This window comes from Brassica rapa, chromosome A10, assembly GCF_000309985.2.
Source record: "Brassica rapa cultivar Chiifu-401-42 chromosome A10, CAAS_Brap_v3.01, whole genome shotgun sequence".
Taxonomy (NCBI): domain Eukaryota; kingdom Viridiplantae; phylum Streptophyta; class Magnoliopsida; order Brassicales; family Brassicaceae; genus Brassica; species Brassica rapa.
In genome coordinates, this window is record NC_024804.2 from 11,701,700 (window position 1) to 11,723,739 (window position 22,040).

At 36.3% G+C, this 22,040-nt stretch overlaps 5 protein-coding genes and 1 long non-coding RNA gene across 6 annotated transcripts; 4 read left to right on the forward strand and 2 right to left on the reverse strand.

The window, feature by feature from the left end:
* Positions 1-256: 256 nt before the first annotated feature.
* LOC103845105 (protein NDL1) lies at positions 257-3,274 on the forward strand. The gene is made up of 9 exons (XM_009121938.2): positions 257-570; positions 1,379-1,478; positions 1,555-1,652; positions 1,750-1,838; positions 1,923-1,983; positions 2,080-2,244; positions 2,324-2,380; positions 2,481-2,536; positions 2,624-3,274. Exons 1-9 carry the CDS (start codon positions 511-513, stop codon positions 2,976-2,978), a joined length of 1,041 nt encoding a protein of 346 aa, XP_009120186.1. The 5' UTR covers positions 257-510; the 3' UTR covers positions 2,979-3,274.
* A 414-nt stretch (positions 3,275-3,688) lies between these two features.
* LOC103845106 (serine acetyltransferase 5) lies at positions 3,689-4,997 on the reverse strand. Its single transcript, XM_009121939.3, has 2 exons — positions 4,469-4,997; positions 3,689-4,378 (listed from the first exon to the last, which is right to left on the reverse strand). The coding sequence occupies exons 1-2, from the start codon at positions 4,934-4,936 to the stop codon at positions 3,884-3,886; spliced, it is 963 nt and encodes a 320-aa protein (XP_009120187.3). The 5' UTR covers positions 4,937-4,997; the 3' UTR covers positions 3,689-3,883.
* An 86-nt stretch (positions 4,998-5,083) lies between these two features.
* On the reverse strand, positions 5,084-7,347 carry LOC103845108 (protein EFFECTOR OF TRANSCRIPTION 2). The gene is made up of 3 exons (XM_009121940.3): positions 7,003-7,347; positions 6,281-6,649; positions 5,084-6,204 (listed from the first exon to the last, which is right to left on the reverse strand). Exons 1-3 carry the CDS (start codon positions 7,102-7,104, stop codon positions 5,221-5,223), a joined length of 1,455 nt encoding a protein of 484 aa, XP_009120188.1. The 5' UTR covers positions 7,105-7,347; the 3' UTR covers positions 5,084-5,220.
* Positions 7,348-9,227: 1,880 nt separating this feature from the next.
* Positions 9,228-12,809, forward strand: LOC103845109 (inactive protein kinase SELMODRAFT_444075). The gene is made up of 10 exons (XM_009121942.3): positions 9,228-9,643; positions 9,737-10,027; positions 10,148-10,302; positions 10,396-10,490; positions 10,566-11,560; positions 11,644-11,804; positions 11,904-11,980; positions 12,057-12,204; positions 12,288-12,437; positions 12,517-12,809. Exons 2-10 carry the CDS (start codon positions 9,856-9,858, stop codon positions 12,559-12,561), a joined length of 1,998 nt encoding a protein of 665 aa, XP_009120190.1. The 5' UTR covers positions 9,228-9,643; positions 9,737-9,855; the 3' UTR covers positions 12,562-12,809.
* A 548-nt stretch (positions 12,810-13,357) lies between these two features.
* On the forward strand, positions 13,358-13,913 carry LOC108870129 (probable LRR receptor-like serine/threonine-protein kinase At4g30520). The gene is made up of 3 exons (XM_018655364.1): positions 13,358-13,566; positions 13,659-13,762; positions 13,819-13,913. The coding sequence occupies exons 1-3, from the start codon at positions 13,358-13,360 to the stop codon at positions 13,911-13,913; spliced, it is 408 nt and encodes a 135-aa protein (XP_018510880.1).
* A 788-nt stretch (positions 13,914-14,701) lies between these two features.
* Positions 14,702-21,240, forward strand: LOC103845111. The gene is made up of 3 exons (XR_004452525.1): positions 14,702-15,467; positions 15,622-19,984; positions 20,349-21,240. It is a non-coding gene; the product is annotated as an uncharacterized LOC103845111 (long non-coding RNA).
* Positions 21,241-22,040: the final 800 nt, after the last annotated feature.

The following is a 22,040-nucleotide window of genomic DNA, read 5'->3' on the forward strand; positions in this document are numbered from 1 at the left end:
TCCCATTATAATTTTGCTTTTTATTCGATTCTGTTTATTCACTCAATTGTTCCCATAATTTTTTTTTAGATACAAAAAAAAAAGAATTAAAATATTCAAAAAAAACATATTTTTTTTTTGAACAATAACAGAATTAAAAAATGTTTATTCCTGTTTTGGGGATTTTTGACAGTTCGAGTGTGTCATGTTACAAGTACCGGCGTCTATGGAGAAATCACCGCAAACTTTTAAAGAAGAGAGAGAGAGAGAGAAACAGAGTGAAGGAAGGAAAAAAAAAAAAAAAGATAATAAGAAAAACTAAAAATCGGTTCTTTTTCCAGAGAGGTCTTAATAGGAGAGAGGAGAGAGAGAGAGAAAGGAGGAATCGCTTTGTATATAAGCTAAAGAAAAGCCAAAACATTCTAGAGGGTAGCGAGAGGAAGAGGAAGAGGAAGAGGAGAGCCTTCTCTTGTTATCCCGCGGCAAATAAAGGCAACAACGACGGCGGAAACGGAGGAGCTTTTATTGCCAATGGCGGAGTCAAACGACTCCGTTTCCGTCGACCTTGGAACGATCTATCTTGGTGGCAAGGTCCTTTCTTCTACCTACCCCTTTTCGAATTTTAATTGCAATTCTGGCTTCTTGAAATTAAAAAAAAACTAGAGTCTTTGTCTCTGGGTGTATCTTAATCTTTGCTTGAATCTAATTGATATCTTCTGATTGAGATTATGTGGGAAGAATGTTATGGTCTTGTTATTCATTTACAAGCAAGGCATTGTTTGATTTAATTGATTTGTAATAACATATCTCATTTTCTCTTGGAAGATTGTAATGGTTTGTTGGAAAATTCTTTGCTTGTGGATCTTCTCTTTTCAAATATATCATCTTCTTCTTCTTTTGTATTCCTTATTCTTTGTCTTATTTTCTTTTCATTCTTTTTGTATAAAAAAGGAAAAACTCCAGCTGTTGTTGTTTACCTTTAACCCTTTGTTTATTTAATGATTAAGACTAATGCTTCTTTATTATCTCCTTAACACTCATATTCTTGCTCCTCGTCTTACACTGTCATTCCCTTTTTTATTAAAAAGAAAAAAAAACTCTCAATGATTAGAATTAGGCCATTCTTTGGATGATGATGAATTTTTGATTCTGTTTATTGCCCCTTAAAGTAGAAAGCTGCACATGGAATAGTTCTAACAGAGATGTTTTCTTTATTGTCTGTGTATATATTATTTCCCACCTAAAGTAAGTTGTCATATTCCCAGCTTTTAGTATACAAAATACAAAAGAGAAGTTGATGAATTGTTTTACTGAAGATAATGGTAAAGATATGGTTAGAAGTTTTCTGTTGGTGGTGGTTGCTTTTTGTTGAAACTTGCTGGTTTTTTCTTGTGTTCAGGAGCATCGTGTTAAAACTGCTTGTGGTGTTGTGTCTGTCATTGTCTATGGAGATCGAGAAAAGCCAGCATTGATTACTTATCCTGATCTGGCCCTTAACCGTAAGTCTTTACAGGATCCTCTTGTCTGTTTTGCTGACATTCTAATGGTTGTTTGCTTCTTCTTCGTGTTCTTCAGATATGTCATGCTTCCAAGGATTATTCTTCTGCCCTGAAGCAGCTTCCTTGCTACTTCATAACTTCTGCATTTATCATATCAGTCCACCCGGTCATGAGGTCCATATTTTACTTTCTCTTGTTTTTAGTTTGCCATATCCTTTGCTTGGTGTGATTACTCACATGATTCCTCTCTTTCCACGAAGAGTTCTTGCAGTTAGGAGCTGCTCCGATTTATCCTACTGATTCAGTCCCTTCTGCTGATGATTTGGCGGATCAGATCCTTGAAGTGCTCAACTTTTTCGGGTAATAATAAAATGAAGCCCTTATTTCTGGCTTACTGAAGTTACAGACATGTATAACTAATGACGTATAAGCTTCTTTGTTCAGCCTTGGTGCTGTGATGTGTATGGGAGTGACTGCAGGTGCTTACATCCTCACGTTATTTGCGGTATGTTCCTATTTTATCTTCAGTCTTCTCCACAATCCGTTTCCTCAGACAGACAATGTGTGTTTATCATCTGTTCTGTGTCTTTAAACTTTTCAGATGAAACATAGAGAAAGAGTTCTCGGTTTGATTCTTATCTCACCGCTATGCAAGGCGCCGTCTTGGTCTGAATGGTTTTACAACAGAGTTGTCTCAAACTTGTTGTATTTCTACGGAATGTGTGGAGTGGTAAAAGAGTTTTTGCTTCAGAGATATTTCAGTAAGGTGCGTTAACTGCAGTTACCATTACTAGTTCTGCTCTAATTAAAATTGGTTGTCAAAAAATTGCTTCTACTTGCCACAGGAAGTCCGTGGTAACATAGAGATTCCAGAGTCAGATATAGCACAAGCTTGCAGAAGAGTCAGTGTTCTACCCTTTCCTTTTCTTTTGTCCTGATTCATCAATATATAGATACCTCTGTATATCAAGTAGTTGACATAGATTTTGGTAATGTCCACAGCTGCTTGATGAGAGGAAAAGTGTAAACATCATGCGGTTTCTTGATGCCATTGATCGGTAAAACAACAAACATCTAAGCAGCATTCATTGTGTCAAATATTGGCTTTCTTAATTTGATGGTGAACTAAAAGTTTGCTCTTGCAGGAGACCTGACATCTCAAGTGGATTGAAGAAACTAAAATGCAGGACGCTTATCTTTATCGGAGATCAATCTCCCTTCTATGCAGAAGCTGTACACATGGCAGCAAATTTGGATAGAGGATACTGTGCTTTGGTTGAGGTTCAGGCTTGTGGTTCGATGGTAACCGAGGAGCAACCACATGCAATGTTGGTTCCAATGGAATATTTCTTGATGGGTTATGGACTATACAGACCATCTTATTTCACAGAGAGCCCTAGAAGTCCTCTTAGCCCTTGTTGCGTTTCACCTGAGCTTCTCTCTCCTGAAAGCATGGGATTAAAGCTTAAGCCTATCAAAACCCGAGTTTCTACTTGCTGACGTTAAAATCTTATTAGGGCTGTTGTAGATATAGAACAACCAGTAGGGGAGATCTGAGGAGAAGACGAAGAAGGGAACATTCAAGCCATCCTTATAACACAATTCTTTTGTAGCCAGCCATGATAAAAGACAACAGTTCTTTCGTTGAGAAGCCACACATGTTGTTTTATTATTTCATTTTTTTTAATGCATATATGTAAAATGTTCTGTTGTTGTGACATTGTAACAATTGTTTTGTGATGGGACACTGCAGATTCTGTAATCTATTTCAATAATAAATTCATGTTGGATATGAATCTTTCCACCTCTACAAGAATTCGATTTTATCACATCGCCTAGCTTCTCTGAAAGTTTCTTCACCCTTATCAATGAATTCATTAGTTTCTTTGCGTTGGTATTAGAATAGGACAGCCAAGTATGTATGTGAGAAGGTTGGTAACTCCTTGTTTTGGCCCATCAATTCTATCAAAGAATTGGAAAGACCGGAACATGGGAATGGATTGAATACCTATGCAGACTACCCTATTTCAGTTGTTGTGCTTTCCTAAACTGCATACCTATACAAGGGTTCAATTTTCAATTGAGTTGATCATACCTCCCAAAAACAAAGATTTGGTCTTTTGTAACGATTTGTAAGCCCATGTGTCCACTAAAAGATTCAGCCGCTACCAGAGTTGTGGAGTTACTTGGATTGGTAGTTAACAAATAAATTGCATATGAACTAATGATCAAATAACAAGCTCAAATTCAAACCCCTTGTTATTGCATGAACATCTTAACCAACGAAACTCAGTCAGACATTCCATCAGACTTTTACCTCAAAATCCATACAAAGCTCGATCACACAACCGAACAATCAACGAGGTTGTCGCTTTCAAAAACACATTAACAAATATAATATTACTTCAAATAATGTAATCTGACCATTCCGAGATGAATGAAGTGTGATCCATCGATTCTCCAGGACACTCCTCATCATGCATCGTTGGTTTCTCTTTCCCTCCGACAAGTCTCGCCGGATTCCCAACCGCCGTCGCTCGCGGAGGAACATCAATCAGAACTACAGAGCCAGCACCCACTTTAGCTCCTGCCCCGATCTTAACGTTCCCGAGAATAGTCGCTCCAGCTCCGATCAAACAACCGTCACCAATCTTCGGATGCCTATCCCCACAAGCTTTACCTGTCCCACCAAGCGTCACGTGGTGGAGGATCGAAACGTTGTTCCCAATCACAGCTGTTTCTCCGATCACGACACCTGTCGCGTGGTCGAGAAGTATCCCTTTCCCGATCCTCGCTGCTGGATGGATATCGACTGCGAACACGTCGGAGACTCGTGAATGAAGAGCTAAAGCCAATGGCTTACGCGATTGAGTCCATAGCTTGTGCGAGACACGATGCGCCTAAAAAAAACAAATCATAAACTCATTTAAATCGTGCGGTGCAGATTCACCAGATTGAATTAAAAACAAAATCGGACGGTCCAGATTCACCTGAATTGCGAGGAAGCCTTTGTAATTGAGAAGGCACTGAGAGAACGAGATACAAGCCGGATCACGTACGCGAGCAGCGCGTAGATCCGCGACGGTGGCGTTGCGGAGAGAAGGATCGGAGGTGAAGGTGTTTAGGAAGAGATCGTATAGAAGCGTGGAGAGGAGCGTCGAGGAGCAAAGCTTGTTTCCTAAATGAAACGAGATCGATCGCTCGAGAGATGAATGAGAGAGAATCGTGGAGTAAAGGTAGCTAGCTAACGCCGGCTCCTCCTCGGCGTCGTGGCGAGCTTCCGCTTTGATCTGTGTCCATAATCCTGCAGCCTCCGCATCAGCCGCAGCTGCGAAAATCTCCGCCGCGGCTTCTGATTCGGAAGGTTGAGTGTCGTTAGATTGGCTACCCGGTGAATGTTGGAGTTCTTCGGCCGGCGGCATTTTAACGACGGCGATAAAAGAACGGTTTGTTCTCATCGTGCGGAATTTAAACCATACGTTAAAATAATAGACGGCCACGTAGCATATGAGTAGCGTGATAAAATCTGAGCCGTTGATTATTCTGTCCGTTAGATTAAAATTAAATTCATCCTTCCAAAAGTTGACGGTGGTGATTCACTGTAGGAGAGCACACCTCATTGAATTTATTATTTAAATGATAAAAAATAACAATTAATTCGGTACAGAAAATGGTACAATAAACAAACAAAACCGGTATGGTACAAACAATTCCGGTTAGGTGACAGCGTAACTTAACCAAGTCATGAAGGGATGATGACTCTCATTCCCTTATGCTCTTCACATCTTTTACGTCCCTTTACCGGAGATCTTTCACAGACCAATCCATTACTCACTTTAACACCGCATATTACTTGTGTTCCGGCCACCGGATGAGCCTTTACCGGCAAACTATCGTCAGAGCTTTTCTCCTTATGTTGCCAACACCTTTTGCTTCCTTCAGGAGAGCTTCTTGTGCAAGGTACACCACTCTTTGTTGTAGCTTCACAGAAGCGACTCAAAGCTTCTTCTTCAGCTATGTTTCCGGTAGGCGGTTCGGGATCAGATTTCTCGGTTTTGACGGTTTTCTCACGGTCTGTCCGGTTAAGAAGAAAGAGGAAAGCGTTGATCCTCATGCCTTTATGATCCTCACACCGTTTTCTTCCTGGAACAGGTCTCTTACTGCAAGGCTCCATGTTTGGTAAGATCACTCCACACGTGACATCAGAGTCTTCGTGATTGTAATCTTGTCCGACAGAACTCTCGGGATGTTGTTTTACCGGTGAAACACGGCAAACTCTCTGCCCTTTATGCTCTTCGCATCTCTTTCTTCCTTTAACTGGACTTCTATTACAACGACCACCATTTCCAAGTATGACTCCACAAACAGAACCATCTATCTCATCAAGTTTGTCTGAAACCGGCTGAGGTCTAGACCGGGAGAGTTTGATAATGGAAGCGAGGAAACCGAAACTCTTCTTCTTCTCTTCAACAACATCAGAGCTTAGCTTTCTCTCTTCTTCAAGCACATGCTTCTCCCCTTTGATTCTGATACCAACTTGGTTCCGGAGAAAAGGGAACAGCACTCGTGATATCCCGGACTTTCTGCTCCTCATAAACTCGCGATCACCGAGCTTTATAAGCAGATCAAGCTGGCGTCGTTCCCCGTTGCTTCCTTTGTTCCACGCATAGTCAAACGTGCTCAAAAGCATCCCTTCCGTTGCCTCAGCTTCCCTCTTAGACCCCATCTGATACGTCACACGAGTTAGCCTCAAAGTTATTACAGAAGTAAAGAGAGTAAGATAAGAAGACATAATTAATTACCGGAGCCCATCTATACACAACCGAGCCATCTTTGAAGAATATGTCCTCAAACAAACCAGCGGTCACAGTCTTCTTATCAGGAGACTCGATGGCTTCACAGTCGTTAAGGTTATTGTTGTTAACTCTTCGCAAATGAGCACCGGATCTTCCATAACTTTGAAGTCTAGATCTAACGCTTTCAGCCTGTCCTAGATATGCAGCGAGGACATCATCGGAGTCGAGCTTCCGGGCTTGGTCATGACCGATGACTGCTACACCGAGCTCATACAGACCAGGACAAGATCTACGAGGTAAGTTCTGGACTCTGTATCTTGCTACACCGTCTTTCCCGTTTTTGAAATCCTCCCAATCATTGGATCCTATCAGAATCTGTGTATAAAAGTTTTAACATCAGAGTCCCAGCTTCTTTGATAAATAGACAAGATTAAGATCAAACCACTTCAAAGTTGCAAACTAATTAGGTGTAATAAATTGAGAAACTAAAACAAACTAAAAAACAGAGGAGTGGAAGCAAATAAAAGCCTGTAATAACCTATGACACAAACTTATTCAGACCAGAGCTTAGATTATTTCATAGATATTCAAGCATCTGCCTATGGAAATCGAAGATGATTTATTTCAATTTCGACTGAAGATCAGAGGATACAACAAAAGATTGAGCAAAAGCCCCAAAACTCAGAAACTTTAATTTCAAAATTGAGGGAGAGGGAGAGAGACAGGACCTTCCACTTGGAGAAAACGGCGTCGTGTTTGGTTCGCTTGTACTCTTCTCTCTTGTATACAGTGGGGACGACGGCGAAGAAACTGCCGTCGCCGAAATTCATTCCGATGATACAATAAGTTAAGGTCTGTGTTTTTTTTTGTTCTTTTTCTCAAAGCTTTATTTTATTTTTATATAATTCCAAGTCACAAACTGATAAAGAAAGATAAGAAAGTCTCCCTCCAAAAAGAGAATGGTTTGATTATTATATGCTTCTTTCTTTGTGTATCATGTTACCGTTAGAACGGCGAAGCTTTCTCTGTACGTTTTAAGGATTAGTGACTGTCATCTCGCAGTCAGTGCTGAGAACGTAATTAGCATAAAATGTAGCATTATTTTCCTATGACCAATTAAAAATTCTATTGGTTATATTGTTTTCCATGTTTGGGATTTTTCTTCCCATCAACGGAATAAACGACTCCAAAACCTCCAAGTGCTCATCGTTTATCGAATCTCCTCTTACTAGTCCACCAACTCCAGTTTTCGTAAGTCAACTATATTGCTGCTACATCAATAATTGTTTTTTTTTTCTTGGCTCATCTGGAGGCATGGACGTTCGGGTATCCGTTGGCGTTCGGATTTAATTCTACTTTATAACACCTACTAGGTTTCATTTTAGTAAATTTTCAAGTACGGATCAGGTTCGGATATAACACATCGATTTCGGGTCGTTTTGTATCATATCTTAGAACCCATAAATTAATCATATATCGTTCTGTTTCGAGTTATATCAGATTGGATATACCCAAAATAAAATTTGGCATTTAAAAGCAAAACATAAAAATTATATACTTATTTATATATAATTAAGTATTTAAGGTATTTATTTAAATTTAAATACTTATTGTTAGATATCATATCAAAATAAATATTAAATTAAAATTTTAAGTATATACTTATGTTTCATATAATTATATTGTATACTAATTTGGACATTCAGATCGGTTTTTTCGAATTTTTTTTTGGTTTTTCGGGTTCCATCGGATTCGGTTAATAATATTTCGGGTTCAGATATGTTTTGTACCACCTTACAAGATCCATTTTGGTATTTTTTTACAATTCAGACTGGATTCGGATCGGATATTTTGGTTTGGGTTCGGTTTGGATTTACGGTTACAGATTTTATGCCCATGCCTATATAATCATCTCTATGGCTAGGAAATTCATTGGGCCTTTTCTCTTCATACTTGGTTCAGTTTGGTTTCTTCTTGGGCCATGTTTGCTATAATGGGCTGCCTTGCTACATTTTAGTTGAGCAAAAGTTCAAAAGGTAACGAATAAAATGGAGGAAAGAATAATACTCATGTTCTAAAGCTTGTTCAGTTTGAATTTTCTCTGTGGAATGAATTGTACTATCAAATGGCTTAGTCAAGAACAATAGCCCACATCTTTGCACATAGCCAACATGTTTCATTTAGTCATAATACCATAACTGACAGAAAACAATAGTTAGTTATTAGTGTGCTTTTTCATGCAGCCATTAAATCCAAAAAAAATTGTTTGCAATCTTTTTTCAGTTTGGTAAGAGTATATGTTTCTCTGTATTACAAATCATAAAATATTAACTTGGACTGATTTCTAATATGACACATGATATATTCGATTACATCACTAGAGTTGATTTATTGGAACACCTTTCATGCTTTAATAAAGTACAAATCATCTTTATCCAACTTTCTTTTGTCACTTTCTCCACTGAAATAAATAAAGCAAACATGATGAAAAAAGCATGCAAGTGCAACGTTCATCTCCTTAGTTATTTAGTACTATCATTTCCTTCCTTGTCTTTAATAAGTATATGTTTTGAATGAATTATGAGAATCGATTCTATAATGTTATTCTTTGTCATAAAAAATGAAAACTTGGGGCCATAACTTGAGAATGAAGAAAGAAACGGTCTTATTTTTAAAAATCAAGTCGAATAAGTATTATCCTTTGACACAGCTCTATTGGATTCTTTTTCCTCTTCTTTAGAATAAAGCAGAGTCCTTTGTGCATATATATATTTTTTATTCTTTCTTTCTCCTTTTTATTATAAAAATAAAATAAAATTGCAGAGAGAATAGAGTTGAAAGAAACTCCAATCATATAATAATAATTAGCCATTGTCTCTTCCTTCAAAGAGAGCTCATTACAAATCCTAAATACTTCTTATTTGTCTTTTACTCTGATATTTTCTTTCTTCAAATCTTCCTTTTGGAGCTTTCCTGTTCTCTCTACCTCTGTCTAAGAAATTAGTGTTGTAAAATCCAAAATCTGAGTTACATCATCCAGCTTTTGACCCCACCAACCAACCAATAAAGGATGAGCAAAGTCTTCTTATTCTCTACAGCAAAGCAATGCTCACACCGTTTTCATGGAGCTTAAAAGTCTTCAAAACCTAACCAAGGCTTTGAAATTTCTCAGAGAGAGAGAGTGAAAGAGATCTACTTTTAGAGTCTAGGGATTGGCTCTGTTTAGAGAGAGGGAGAGAGAAAGTAGTGTGGGTTCTTGTGCTGTTGTGTTTTGTGCATCTGTTGTTCTTGGGTTTCTCAGATTAAACAAAAAAAAATAGTTTTTATTAAGAGACATTGAATCTCACACACTTCTACACACTCACACGCGTAAATTTCTCAACTTTATTTTTATTTCTCGAGCTTTTGGGTCACTTCTGAAAGCATCTTGGGTTGCGTGATACTTCCACTTTCTCATTTCAGGGAAAAAAAAGGGTTTAGATTAAGTGGAAGTGCTAAAAGCGTGTGAAAGCAAAGGTTGAAGAAGAAGAAACTTGAGGGAGGTTTAGGGTCTATTTGGATTTATCTATCTAATCTAGAGAATGAAGCAGAAGGGTAGTAGAGAGAGAGGTGTTGTGGTAGGGAAGAAAGTAATGGTGGCTGTTAGAGCTTCAAAGGAGATCCCTAAAGCAGCTCTTCTTTGGACTTTAACTCATGTTGTCCAACCTGGAGATCGAGTTAGGCTTCTTGTTGTTGTTCCTTCCAATTACACAAGTAATCCTCTCTTTTCTTTTCTTTCTTTAATTCACAAAATCTTGTCAAGGCATTGGTTTTGTCTTGTTATATTTGATTCTTAAGGTAAAGGGTCTCATCTTTTTGTCTTGGTCTTTTCAGGTAAAAAAATTTGGGGATTTTCTAGATTCACCAGCGACTGTGCTTCAGGCTATGGTAGATTTCTTGCTGGGACTGATACAGATCGGAAGGATGATATTCATGAGTCTTGTTCTCAGATGATGTTCCAGTTACACAATGTTTATGATGCAGACAAGGTACATGACTCTCCTTCTAAAAGATTATAGCTTTCTCTTGGTTAAGTCAGATCCATAAAAGAGTTTTATTTGCTTTTAATAATTATAATGCAGATAAATGTCAGAATCAAAATTGTTTTTGCTTCACCTTATGGAGTCATTGCTGCTGAAGCCAAAAAATCAAACTCAAACTGGGTCATTCTTGACAGGTAAACACTATAAATGCATATCATTTGAGATTATACTTTTGAGTGGGTTCTTGACCTTGCAAAGTTCTTAAACAGGGGACTGAAGTATGAGAAGAAATGCTGTATGGAGCAGCTAGAGTGCAACCTTGTGGTGATCAAGAAGTCACAGCCAAAGGTTATTCGTCTCAACTTGGTGAAAAATGCAGATACAGCGCATCCACAAGCTGTTTCCACCTTAACTTCAAAGTCTGTGAGAAGCTCAAGACAAGGAAAAAAGCTGAGGGAACCGTTTGTGACTCCAGCCAGCAGTCCAGACCAAGAAGGTTCTTCTTCACATACCACAACCGATATGGGAACAACTTCATCTATATCTAGCTCTGATGCAGGAGCTTCACCGTTTCTTGCCTCTCAAGTCTTTGAGGGACTCAATCCATGGGTCAGTGATGGAAACAAGAGTTTCTTTGAATCTAATTCTGACTCTGATGGTGATAAGTGGAGTCCTTTATCAATGGCTTCCTCATCTGTGACAGCATCTGTTGTCGTGAGTCCTAGTGGGGACTTGTTTAAACCTCACACAGAAACTCCAAGAAAATCAAGATTTGCTTCGGTTCTGAGACTCGGTTCGTCTAGGAAAGAGCCTGAAGCGGGAAAGGAGATCCGTAACTCTGATACATGCTTAAACAAAAGCGTGAGAGAAGTTGTTTCTTTATCAAGAAAGCCAGCTCCTGGACCTCCTCCGCTGTGTTCAGTATGTCAACACAAGGCACCTAAGTTCGGAAACCCTCCAAGATGGTTCACTTATGGCGAGCTTGAGACAGCAACTAAAGGTTTCTCTAAAGGGAGTTTCTTGGCTGAAGGTGGGTTTGGTTCTGTTCACAGAGGAACGTTACCAGATGGTCAGATCATTGCTGTGAAGCAATATAAGATTGCTAGTACACAAGGTGACAGAGAGTTCTGCTCTGAAGTTGAGGTCTTGAGCTGTGCACAGCATCGGAACGTTGTGATGCTTATTGGACTATGCGTGGAAGATGGGAAGAGGCTGCTCGTTTATGAGTATATCTGCAATGGGTCGTTGCATTCTCATCTCTATGGTAACAGCTTTCTACTTTTGGTATGTATATAACATTCTTGTTTATTTCATTAAGAGTTGCTAATAAAGGAAAGATTGATATAGGTTTGGGAAAAGAGCCGTTAGGATGGTCAGCGCGGCAAAAGGTTGCGGTTGGAGCAGCGCGTGGGTTGAGATACCTTCATGAAGAATGCAGAGTAGGTTGCATCGTTCATAGGGACATGCGTCCTAACAATATTCTCCTCACTCATGATTTTGAGCCTTTGGTACTTTTTACTTTTTTCTCAATCTCTCTCTCTCTCTCTCTTATGCTCTTTAGTCTTTTGAGTGTGTGTCGAAAGCTTGAAAATTTACAACGTTTTTAGGTTGGAGATTTTGGGCTTGCGAGATGGCAACCAGAAGGAGATAAAGGAGTTGAAACTAGAGTGATTGGAACTTTCGGGTACTATATTCTTCTTCTTGATTTACTTGTTGAACACGTTAATGAAGCTTAAAGTATTATGTTTTTTTTTGTTCAGGTACTTGGCACCTGAATATGCACAAAGTGGACAGATTACAGAGAAAGCAGATGTTTATTCATTTGGGGTTGTTTTAGTTGAGCTTATCACAGGAAGAAAAGCTATGGACATTAAACGTCCTAAAGGTCAACAATGTCTCACAGAATGGGTAAATAATACTATGAATATGAATCAAAGTTTTTGTCTTTTAAGGCTATGTGATGCTTACAAAGAAGAAACTTTTTTTTTCAGGCAAGACCGTTGTTGCAGAAACAAGCTATTAAAGAGCTTCTTGATCCACGGCTAATGAACTGTTACTCTGAACAAGAAGTTTACTGTATGGCGCTATGTGCTTACCTATGCATTCGCCGTGACCCTAACTCTAGGCCACGAATGTCTCAGGTTTGTTGCCGTAGCTCATCTGAAAAATACTTTAAAGATGATAACATTTTGTCAATTTATGTGCTTACTTATGTCTCAGGTGTTACGGATGTTAGAAGGAGACGTTGTCATGAATCCAATGTAAAACCTTCAGAAGGGAAAGGGTCTTCTCATGGAGTTTGTAGACTACTTAATACCTTTCTTGTTTAAGAGTTTTTTGTACTTGTAAAATGTAAAAGTCAAAGATTCAAGTCATGTCTGTTTGCTGAGAATTTTGTGTAGGTGAAGTTTGTAATGTAATATGCATGTATTTTATAAGATTGCTGCAAAAACTATTATGAAACATCAAAAATATGGGCTACTCCAAAGTAGAAGACTTGATTTTTTTTTCTTCTTAAAAATGTCTATTTTCTAATTTTGTCACGTCTTGTCCCCCAACGAGAAATACAACAACTTTGTAGATGATTTGCATTTTTTGGGTCTTTATGAGTTTTGTCTGGATTCTTGATTGATAGGGATTAGGAATTTAGGATCTGTTATGTTTATGACTTTATGTTAACCAACTAACTTCGGTGGGAATCTAGTAGTTCTACCAACACAGGAGTTGTTACCAGTTACCGATTTCCTCTGTTTCATAGAAATGTTTTTTTTTGTCAACCTGTTTCGTAGAAATGTTATTTTAACATTTTTGCTTGATATACACAAGACTGGGCAAAAATAGTCGGTATTTGTCCCATATCCGCTACTTGCTTCGTACTCATTTGAAAAAAACAAGTATTTGTCGTTATCAAGTTGAATACCAAAGCACAAAAATGTATTGCTTATAAATATGGGTCAAGTAATAAGTAGTGGGAAAAACTAGTACTCATCTTATTAATACCGGCTACTCGTAAGAATTACTTAATTATATTTAGGTTTGTATAAAATGTTTTTCCTATGGAATGTATATAAATAATATAACTAATGGATTTGAGACACAAATCTATAGCAATGTAGTAAACGATGATCGTGTCTTGGCTGATCGTGTCGATGGTGATTTTGAAGGAGGCGGGATCGTGTCTTGGCTGATCGCAAACGATGATCGGTTTCCGCCGGTGAACTGTCAGACCGGAGACGCGTGTCCTGTCAAACAGAGGAACGTTACCAGATGGTCAGATCATTGCTGTGAAACAGTATAAGATTGCTAGTACACAAGGTGACAGAGAGTTCTGCTCTGAAGTTGAGGTCTTGAGCTGTGCACAGCATCGGAACGCTGGTGATGCTTATTGTACTATGCGTGGAAGATGGGAAGAGGCTGCTTGTTTATGAGTATATCTGCAATGGGTCGTTGCATTCTCATCTCTATGGTAAAAGCTTTCTACTTTAGGTATGTATATAACATTCTTGTTTATTTCATTAAAAGTTGCTAATAAAGGGAAGATTGATATAGGTTTGGGAAAAGAGCCGTTAGGATGGTCAGCGCGGCAAAAGGTTGCGGTTGGAGCAGCTCGTGGGTAGAGATACCGTCATGAAGAATGCAGAGTCGGTTGCATTGTTCATAGGGACATGCGTCCTAACAATATTCTCCTCACTCATGATTTTGAGCCTTTGGTACTCTTACGTTTTTGCTCAATCTCTCTCTCTGCTCTTTTGAGTGTGTGCAAAGTTTGAAACTTTACAACGTTTCTAGGTTGGAGATTTCGGGCTAGCGAGATTGCAACCAGAAGGAGATAAAGGAGTTGAAACTAGAGTGATTGGAACTTTCGGGTACTATATTCTTCTTCTTGATTTACTTGTTGAACACGTTAATGAAGCTTAAAGTATTATGTTTTTTTTTGTTCAGGTACTTGGCACCTGAATATGCACAAAGTGGACAGATTACAGAGAAAGCAAATGTTTACTCATTTGGTGTTGTTTTAGTTGAGCTTATCACTGGAAGAAAAGCTATGGACATTAAACGTCCTAAAGGTCAACAATGTCTCACCGAATGGGTAAAACAAACTATGAATATCAATTGAAGTTTCAGTGTTTAAGGCTATGTGATGCTTACAAAGACGAATATTTTTGTTTTGTTTTCAGGAAAGACCGTTGTTGCAGAAACAAGCTATTAAAGAGCTTCTTGATCCACGTCTAATGAATTGTTACTCTGAACAAGAAGTTTACTGTATGGCGCTATGTGCTTATCTTTGCATTCGACGTGACCCTAACTCTAGGCCACGAATGTCTCAGGTTTGTTGCAGTAGCTCATCTGAAAAATACTTTAAAGTTGATAACCTTTTGTCAATTTGTGTGCTTGCTTATATGTCTCAGGTGTTACGGATGTTAGAAGGAGACGTTTTCATGAACCCAATGTAAAATAATAATCTTTGTTTCTCCTCATCTATTACTCAGCCACTTAAATACCCAGAGACAACAATATTTGTGAAAATATTTTCCTTAAAATTGGAATAAACATCATTATTGTGTTGGGTTTTTGAGACTATTTAGTTAAATAATACTCCTGTCTTTCTCCTTTACTACTTTAACGTAGATGAAGTTAAATGATTTAGGTTTGAGATAACCATAAGGAGCCCATTAGACCATCCCCAACGGAGGATGTAAATGAATCCTTAGTACATAATCCTAAGCAAATACCAATACAATAATAATATAAAACCTAAATAAGCTAAGGAACAGTCTTTAATTAAGGATTAAAATGAATGAATCTTTGTTGACGTGGTCTTTTTCCTTTTAGCGTTTTCTGTAGTTTCTTTCTATGTCACTCTCTTTTGAAGATGGGAGCAAATGGTCGGTGGCTGCTCTCCCCTGTCTTAGTCTTCCTCCTCCACTTTCATTGCCACTACTACTTTGTCTTCTCCTACATCTCTCTTTCCAAGAAGCTTCCTTATCCAGTGCCCTTTAAATCTGAGAAAGCCTGCAACTTTAAGGTGTCTGAGCTCACTAACGATGGAATCCCCGAAACCCATCCTCGATTTCGAAAAGTTCGACAATGGGTTTGTTCAGAAACTCATCTACGATGCTCTCGTTTGGTCTTCCCTTCATGGCCTTGTCGTCGGTGACAAAACTTATCAGGTTAGTTAGTCCTCTCAAAGTTCTTGTCTTTTGATGTTGGGTTCAACGTTTGAGGCAAAAGTCAAAATCTTTGAATCTCTATGAGTCGTTTGTGTGTAGCTGATTGATTGATCACTTGTTAGAGATAGTGTTGATGATAGGTTTTGATTTACAGAGATCAGGAACAGTTCCAGGGGTTGGGATGATGCACGCCCCCATCGCATTGCTGCCGACTCCATTCCCTGAAAGTTACTGGAACCAAGCTTGCGAAGTTGCTCCCATCTTCAACGAGTTGGTTGATCGTATCAGCTTGGATGGCAAGTTCATACAAGATAGTCTCTCCAGGTTTTAGCATTTGCAAAATAGTCCCAGAACAGCTATGTTTGAGAGGAAGAAGTCTCCTAATCGACTTGTTGTCGACGAAGCCATCAAAAGAATCTGAGTTTGTGTATCCTCCTTTCGATTTCTATTTTTTGTTACTGCTGTGTCGATTTCGTTTCACATATGACATCGGATAATGGCGTTGTTCTGGTTCAAACTTGTTAATGAAGTAGATAGATTCATTGAAGCTTCACTTGAAATTGAGATGAGAAATTGTGTGATTTGATAGATAGATGCATGTGTATGATGAATTTGAATGTTCTGGCATGCTCACAAGGATCTCACATGCTCTGAAATTTAGTGCTCAACTGAAGTTTGGGACAATTGGAGTTGCTGAACACAGCGGCACTTGGAGTTGCTTGGAAAAATTATTCAGCAGGTTAGCAAAACATATCAATAACTAGTATGTATCTCTGTTTTGTCAGTCTCATTGTCTGAGTTTGGAAACTTTAGTTTTGATGGGAAAATTGGTAACGCTCATTCATAACAGCAAACTTTGAAAAAGATTGAGAAATCTTTCATACACATTTGGTCATACACATTTGATCATATTACATGTTTTAAAAAAAAAAATTTATTCCTAAGGACTCCAAATTGGAGAACACCATTGGACATTCTATTTTGATTAGAGTCCTTAACTATTCTAAAAAAAAAAATTAGTTTAATAATCATAAGGACTCCAATGGTGGTAACACCATTGGAGATGCTCTAATTACAGAGAACATCTATTATAAAAATATCTATTTTTGTAGCTAATAGACAAATAGGTAAGAGGATATATCTGTAAAACAATCTTTTACAAAAAATCTTTTACAAAAATATCCATTTGTGGGTATTTGCTGGCACATAAGTTTTTGGGACAAACAATCTTTTACAAAAATATCCATTTTTGTAGCTAATAAACAAATAGGTAAGAGGGTATATCTGTAAAACGACTATAAAACCATTTTGCTAGTGACAAGTGTCCCCAAATGTGACAAAACTTCAAAATGTGTAGTGTAAATAACTCATACTAAAAGGGCTAATAAAGTCATTTTTCTTATGACCTAACTAGGCTACACATCAAATAAATTTTATAAATAGAAGTTGACAACAAGATGTTTATAGTGTAGTTCCCCATAAAATATAACTAGACATTGATCCGCGCGTCCGCGCAGATGATATTTTAATTTGCAATGTCAATTTTTTTTTAGCAATTTGTTTTGATATAGTTGTATATATGTAACCATGTTAATTAGGGATGGGTTTTTCGGTTTAATTTTGAATTCGGCTTGGTTTATTTGGGTCTAGAAAAACTTTAACCAAAGTCAACCCAAATTAGTTTAGTTTGGTTTGTGCTTGTTTAGTTCATTTGTGTTGATTTTTTAGTTTTTTCTATTCCAGTTACAAAAATATAAACAAATCATCATTTGACATGAAATCATTATTTTTTTTTCATTTTTAAACATAACGTCAAACATCACAATAAGCACGTAGAAGATGTAATCTAATAGTTTTATGTTGTTATCATTAAACCTAAGATCAATATCATAGGTAATTTTTCAATTGTGATATTAATGTAAGAGATTCATATTCTTTTATTTTATTTTTAGTTGCGTTTTACTGTTAATTTTGAAGTAAAATATAAATTATATTTAATTTTTTAGGTTAAATGGTTAAATATATAAAATCTTAATATTATTAGTATATTTAATTAATCTAATTTAAAAATACTTCAGTTTTTTGGTTCAATTTAAAACCGAACCATTTGGATTCATAAAATCTTCAACGAAATGATTTAGACATATACTTTAGTTTGGTTTGGATCGGTTTGGATTCGGATGGATCTGTTTGGTTTGGTTCGGTTCGGATTGTTTGCCCATCCTATTGTTAATTAATACTTAGTAGTGTATTTTTTCATCACTTAATAATGTATTCTATGGTGATAAAAAAAACAAATTTATAGATTAACATAAGTTATTCTTGTTAGATATATATCTTGTGTTGACAAAAAAAATATATCTTGCAAATGAATAATATACATTGTAGGAATATAATAAAAAAAATTACAACGGCAAGTATCTTTATTATTGTTATTAAAATCATAGCTTAAATTTAGGGGTTAGTTATGTTAAGTTAGTAAGATGTTCAATAATTTTAGGAATATTTACTTGATCTCTTAATAACTAAATGTACTATATCGATAGGAAAAAATTTAATTTTTGAGTTAATGCTATGTCTAACTAAATTATGATTTGCTTGTTAGTGGGGTAAGAAGTTAATGGGATTTTTATTGCTTAATGTAATATGCTGTGGAGTACTATGAATAATTAGTAAAGTTATAGAGTTAATACCAGTGGCATTACATTGTAATTATTTAAGAAAAATAAGGGTTGAATCTTATTTGTACTCTTATTTTTATTAAAGGTGTGCACACTTATATTGTTCTTTATTAATTTTTCTTTTCTGCTGTTATTTAAAGATGTGATGTTGTTTGTTTTATCTTTTTTCAAGCACAAGACCGTGTTGGATGCTCTCCACGCTTTGTTGATCAACTCTCTTGTCATCGCACTGGTGTTCACAGCAATAACAGCTTCAAGGAACGATAACACCGCAACCAAGAAACCAAATGAAAAGCCCACTGTGAAAACTGTTCGTCTTCGGTGTGTTGTTTGTTTTGTACCTAAGCTTCAAGGCGTACGAGATTTCTATCCCCTACATCTGGTTCTGCTACAAGAAGACTCTCGATGTCGTATCCTTACTATTGGGTCTATCTGCCATGGTCTTACTCCTGGTCAGCACAGATCAGTTTACGTATTGGGTGGCTATTCCTGGGTGTATCGGCGTACTAGCTTCGTTCTTCTTGGTTGGAACTCGCCCCCTAGAGTTTTTCAACATGATGGGTTTGAAGATCAACAGATGGGCCTGTTATCCTTACTACCATCTTACTCGTTGCATTGCACTGCTCACGCGTAACGGTCAACAAGCAAATGGAAACAATGAAGAGAATCCTCCAGCGGATCCCCCAGAGAATCCTTCTTCATCTGGTTCTAGTTTGGTTTGTGCTTGTTTAGTTCATTTGTGTTGATTTTTTAGTTTTTTCAAGTCCAGTTACAAAAATATAAACAAATCATCATTTGACATGAAATCATTATTTTTTTTCTCATTTTTAAACATAAAGCCAAACATCACAATAAGCACGTAGAAGATGTAATCTAATAGTTTTATGTTGTTATCATTAAACCTAAGATCAATATCATAAGTAATTTTTCAATTGTGATATTAATGTAAGAGATTCATATTCTTTTAATTTATTTTTAGTTGCATTTTACTGTTAATTTTGAAGTAAAATATAAATTATATTTAATTTTTTAGGTTAAATGGTTAAATATATAAAATCTTAATATTATTATTATATTTAATTAATCTAATTTAAAAATACTTCAGTTTTTTGGTTCAATTTAAAACCGAACCATTTGGATTGATAAAATCTTCAACGAAATGATTTAGACATATATTTTAGTTTGGTTTGGATCGGTTTGGATTCGGATGGATCTGTTTGGTTTGGTTTGGTTCGGTTCGGATTTTTTGCCCATCCTATTGTTAATTAATACTTAGTAGTGTATTTTTTCATCACTTAATAATGTATTCTATGGTGATAAAAAAAACAAAGTTATAGATTAACATAAGTTATTCTTGTTAGATATATATCTTGTGTTGACAAAAAAAATATATCTTGCAAATGAATAATATACATTGTAGGAATATAATAAAAAATTATAACGGCAAGTATTTTTATTATTGTTATTAATATCATAGCTTAAATTTAGGGGTTAGTTATTTTAAGTTAGTAAGATGTTCAATAATTTTAGGAATATTTACTTGATCTCTTAACAACTAAATGTACTATATCGATAGAAAAAAATTTAATTTTTGATTTAATGCTATGTCTAACTAAATTATGATTTGCTTGTTAGTGGGGTAAAAAGTTAATGGGAGTTTTATTGCTTAATGTAATATGCTGTGGAGTACTATGAATAATTAATAAAGTTTTAGAGTTAATACCAGTGGTATTACATTGTAATTATTTAGGAAAAATAAGGGTTGAATCTTATTTGTACTTTTGTTTTAATAGTTTAGATGCCTCTGCTAGCTGTGACCGAAGAAAAAATAGAGTGGTATATTTGTTTTACAGAATTTCTAGATCTGTACAAACTTCTCATTTGCTTCTCATATAATGTTCTTTAATTTCTAGATCAGTTGTAAACTTGTCATATAATGACATTTAGTATTAGCCATTTAAATGCTAAAATTATTGTGCGGATCTTTTCAAAAGATAGCACCAAAGGGTCTTGAATGCGTAGCTTTTTTCATTTTTGTCAGCAAATGCATGCGTTTTTCAGATTCATATTTTATTTTTATTAAAAGTGTGCATCTTTACGAAACAGCGGCTCATCTAGTTTTCAATGCACACTTCTTTATTAATTTTTCTTTTCTGCTGTTATTTAAAGATCTGATGTTGTTTGTTTTAACTTTTTTCAGGCACAAGACCATGTTCGATGCTCTCCACGCTTTGTTGATCAACTCTCTTGTCATCGCACTGGTGTTCACAGCAATAGCAGCTTCAAGGAACGATAACACCACAACCAAGAAACCAAATGAGAAGCCCACTGTGAAACTGTTCATCTTCGGTGTGTTGTTTGTTCTGTACCTAAGCTTCAAGGCGTACGAGATTTCTATCCCCTACATCTGGTTCTGCTACAAGAAGACTCTCGATGTCGTATCCTTACTATTGGGTCTATCTGCCATGGTCTTACTCATCCTGATCAGCACAGATCAGTTTACGTATTAGGTGGCTATTCCTGGGTGTATCAGCGTACTAGCTTCGTTCTTCTTGCTTGGAACTCGCCCCCTAGAGTTTTTCAACATGATGGGTCTGAAGATCATTAGATGGGCCTGTTATCCTTACTACCATCTTACTCGTTGCATTGCACTGCTCACGTGTAACGGTCAACAAGCAAATGGAAACGATGAAGAGAATCCTCCAGCAGCCAATCCTGTTGGTGGATTAACTGAGCTTCTCCAACGATAATTTTGAAGCAAAAGACAGAGCCCCCAAGCCAGAAAAGCTAAAGCAGCAGCCATAGCCCAAAGATCAGCATTGAGAAGAGCTGCTGAAGCCGCTAACCGCCAACCACCTAATGACCAAGAACTCCTACGTACCGGCGAAGTCGCCTCTGTCACCGACCAAGCTACTGAAAGAAACCAATCTCGTTGATGCTTGAACCCTATGTCATTTCCTGTCATTAAGCGTATGTCTATCAGTTAAATTTTTAGTTTTATGCTTTAATAAGTTCGAATGTGGATTTCAGGATTTGTATCAGAAGTTGTGATAGCTTGGAGTTTTAAGTTATCATCGCTCTGTATATTGTGACTTAAGTAGGACAATCAAACTCGGTCGAACCATATTAATTTATGATCCGAAAACGTTTTTGGTTTAGTCACCGATCCTCTTTTAAAACAACTAGATTTTTTAACGGCGGATAAGATATTATATATATTTCTCAGTTCTAAAAAATAATGTATTATATTGTATTACATTATTTAAAAAATATAAAATAAGACTACATAATATAAATATATTTTTTAAATTTTCTTTGTAAAAATCATTATGTTGTTTGATTGTTGTACTTGATTCACATATTTGCATAGATATTTGTGATAGATGAATAACTATACTTTTATTATCAGTAAATAATATATATTTATTATATAATATAAAAAAAATAAAATTATTTACTTTTTAAACAAACTTGTCTCATGTTGGAAACTCAGTTATAGACATATCATATTCGAAATAGACGTTTTTACAGTTATCAATCTTCTTAACAATCAAGAAACAAATATGAATATCAAAACAATATATCATACGATTTCTTTGTGGAATAACTGCTCTAGAGAAATTGAATTTATGTATCGAAAAGGACTGGAAATAGATGTGTAGATGTGTTATCTGAGTCAGCTTTACAAAGTACTATTCATAGTTCATATATCATTTATGTTCATCCTATTTTTTGTCCATCATTTTTTAAACATCTTGAAATAACTAATGTCAATTAATAATAAACTTTTGGCTCGCAAAAAAAAATTAATTTTGTCTAATTATCGCTTAAATATTTTATTAATATTGTCTAAGAAGCTTTCAAGTGATATCATAGTTTAATTTTTATTAGT

What these genes read in the sequence shown, in the direction of transcription:
- LOC103845106 (XM_009121939.3), bottom strand. Translation starts at nt 4,936, where the DNA reads ATGAGAACAAACCGTTCTTTTATCGCCGTCGTTAAAATGCCGCCGGCC. An exon ending in AAGGCTTCCTCGCAATTCAG is followed by an intron (nt 4,379 to 4,468) that starts GTGAATCTGGAC and finishes TGTTTTTTTTAG; the next exon opens with GCGCATCGTGTCTCGCACAA.
- LOC103845108 (XM_009121940.3), bottom strand. Translation starts at nt 7,104, where the DNA reads ATGAATTTCGGCGACGGCAGTTTCTTCGCCGTCGTCCCCACTGTATAC. An exon ending in CCGTTTTCTCCAAGTGGAAG is followed by an intron (nt 6,650 to 7,002) that starts GTCCTGTCTCTC and finishes TTTTATACACAG; the next exon opens with ATTCTGATAGGATCCAATGA. An exon ending in TTGTGTATAGATGGGCTCCG is followed by an intron (nt 6,205 to 6,280) that starts GTAATTAATTAT and finishes GTGACGTATCAG; the next exon opens with ATGGGGTCTAAGAGGGAAGC.
- LOC103845105 (XM_009121938.2), top strand. Translation starts at nt 511, where the DNA reads ATGGCGGAGTCAAACGACTCCGTTTCCGTCGACCTTGGAACGATCTAT. An exon ending in TCAGTCCACCCGGTCATGAG is followed by an intron (nt 1,653 to 1,749) that starts GTCCATATTTTA and finishes GAGTTCTTGCAG; the next exon opens with TTAGGAGCTGCTCCGATTTA. An exon ending in TAGCACAAGCTTGCAGAAGA is followed by an intron (nt 2,381 to 2,480) that starts GTCAGTGTTCTA and finishes TAATGTCCACAG; the next exon opens with CTGCTTGATGAGAGGAAAAG.
- LOC108870129 (XM_018655364.1), top strand. Translation starts at nt 13,358, where the DNA reads ATGTATATAAATAATATAACTAATGGATTTGAGACACAAATCTATAGC. An exon ending in CAGAGGAACGTTACCAGATG is followed by an intron (nt 13,567 to 13,658) that starts GTCAGATCATTG and finishes AGCTGTGCACAG; the next exon opens with CATCGGAACGCTGGTGATGC. An exon ending in GTTGCATTCTCATCTCTATG is followed by an intron (nt 13,763 to 13,818) that starts GTAAAAGCTTTC and finishes TTTCATTAAAAG; the next exon opens with TTGCTAATAAAGGGAAGATT.
- LOC103845109 (XM_009121942.3), top strand. Translation starts at nt 9,856, where the DNA reads ATGAAGCAGAAGGGTAGTAGAGAGAGAGGTGTTGTGGTAGGGAAGAAA. An exon ending in AACTGGGTCATTCTTGACAG is followed by an intron (nt 10,491 to 10,565) that starts GTAAACACTATA and finishes GTTCTTAAACAG; the next exon opens with GGGACTGAAGTATGAGAAGA. An exon ending in AGAGTGATTGGAACTTTCGG is followed by an intron (nt 11,981 to 12,056) that starts GTACTATATTCT and finishes TTTTTTGTTCAG; the next exon opens with GTACTTGGCACCTGAATATG.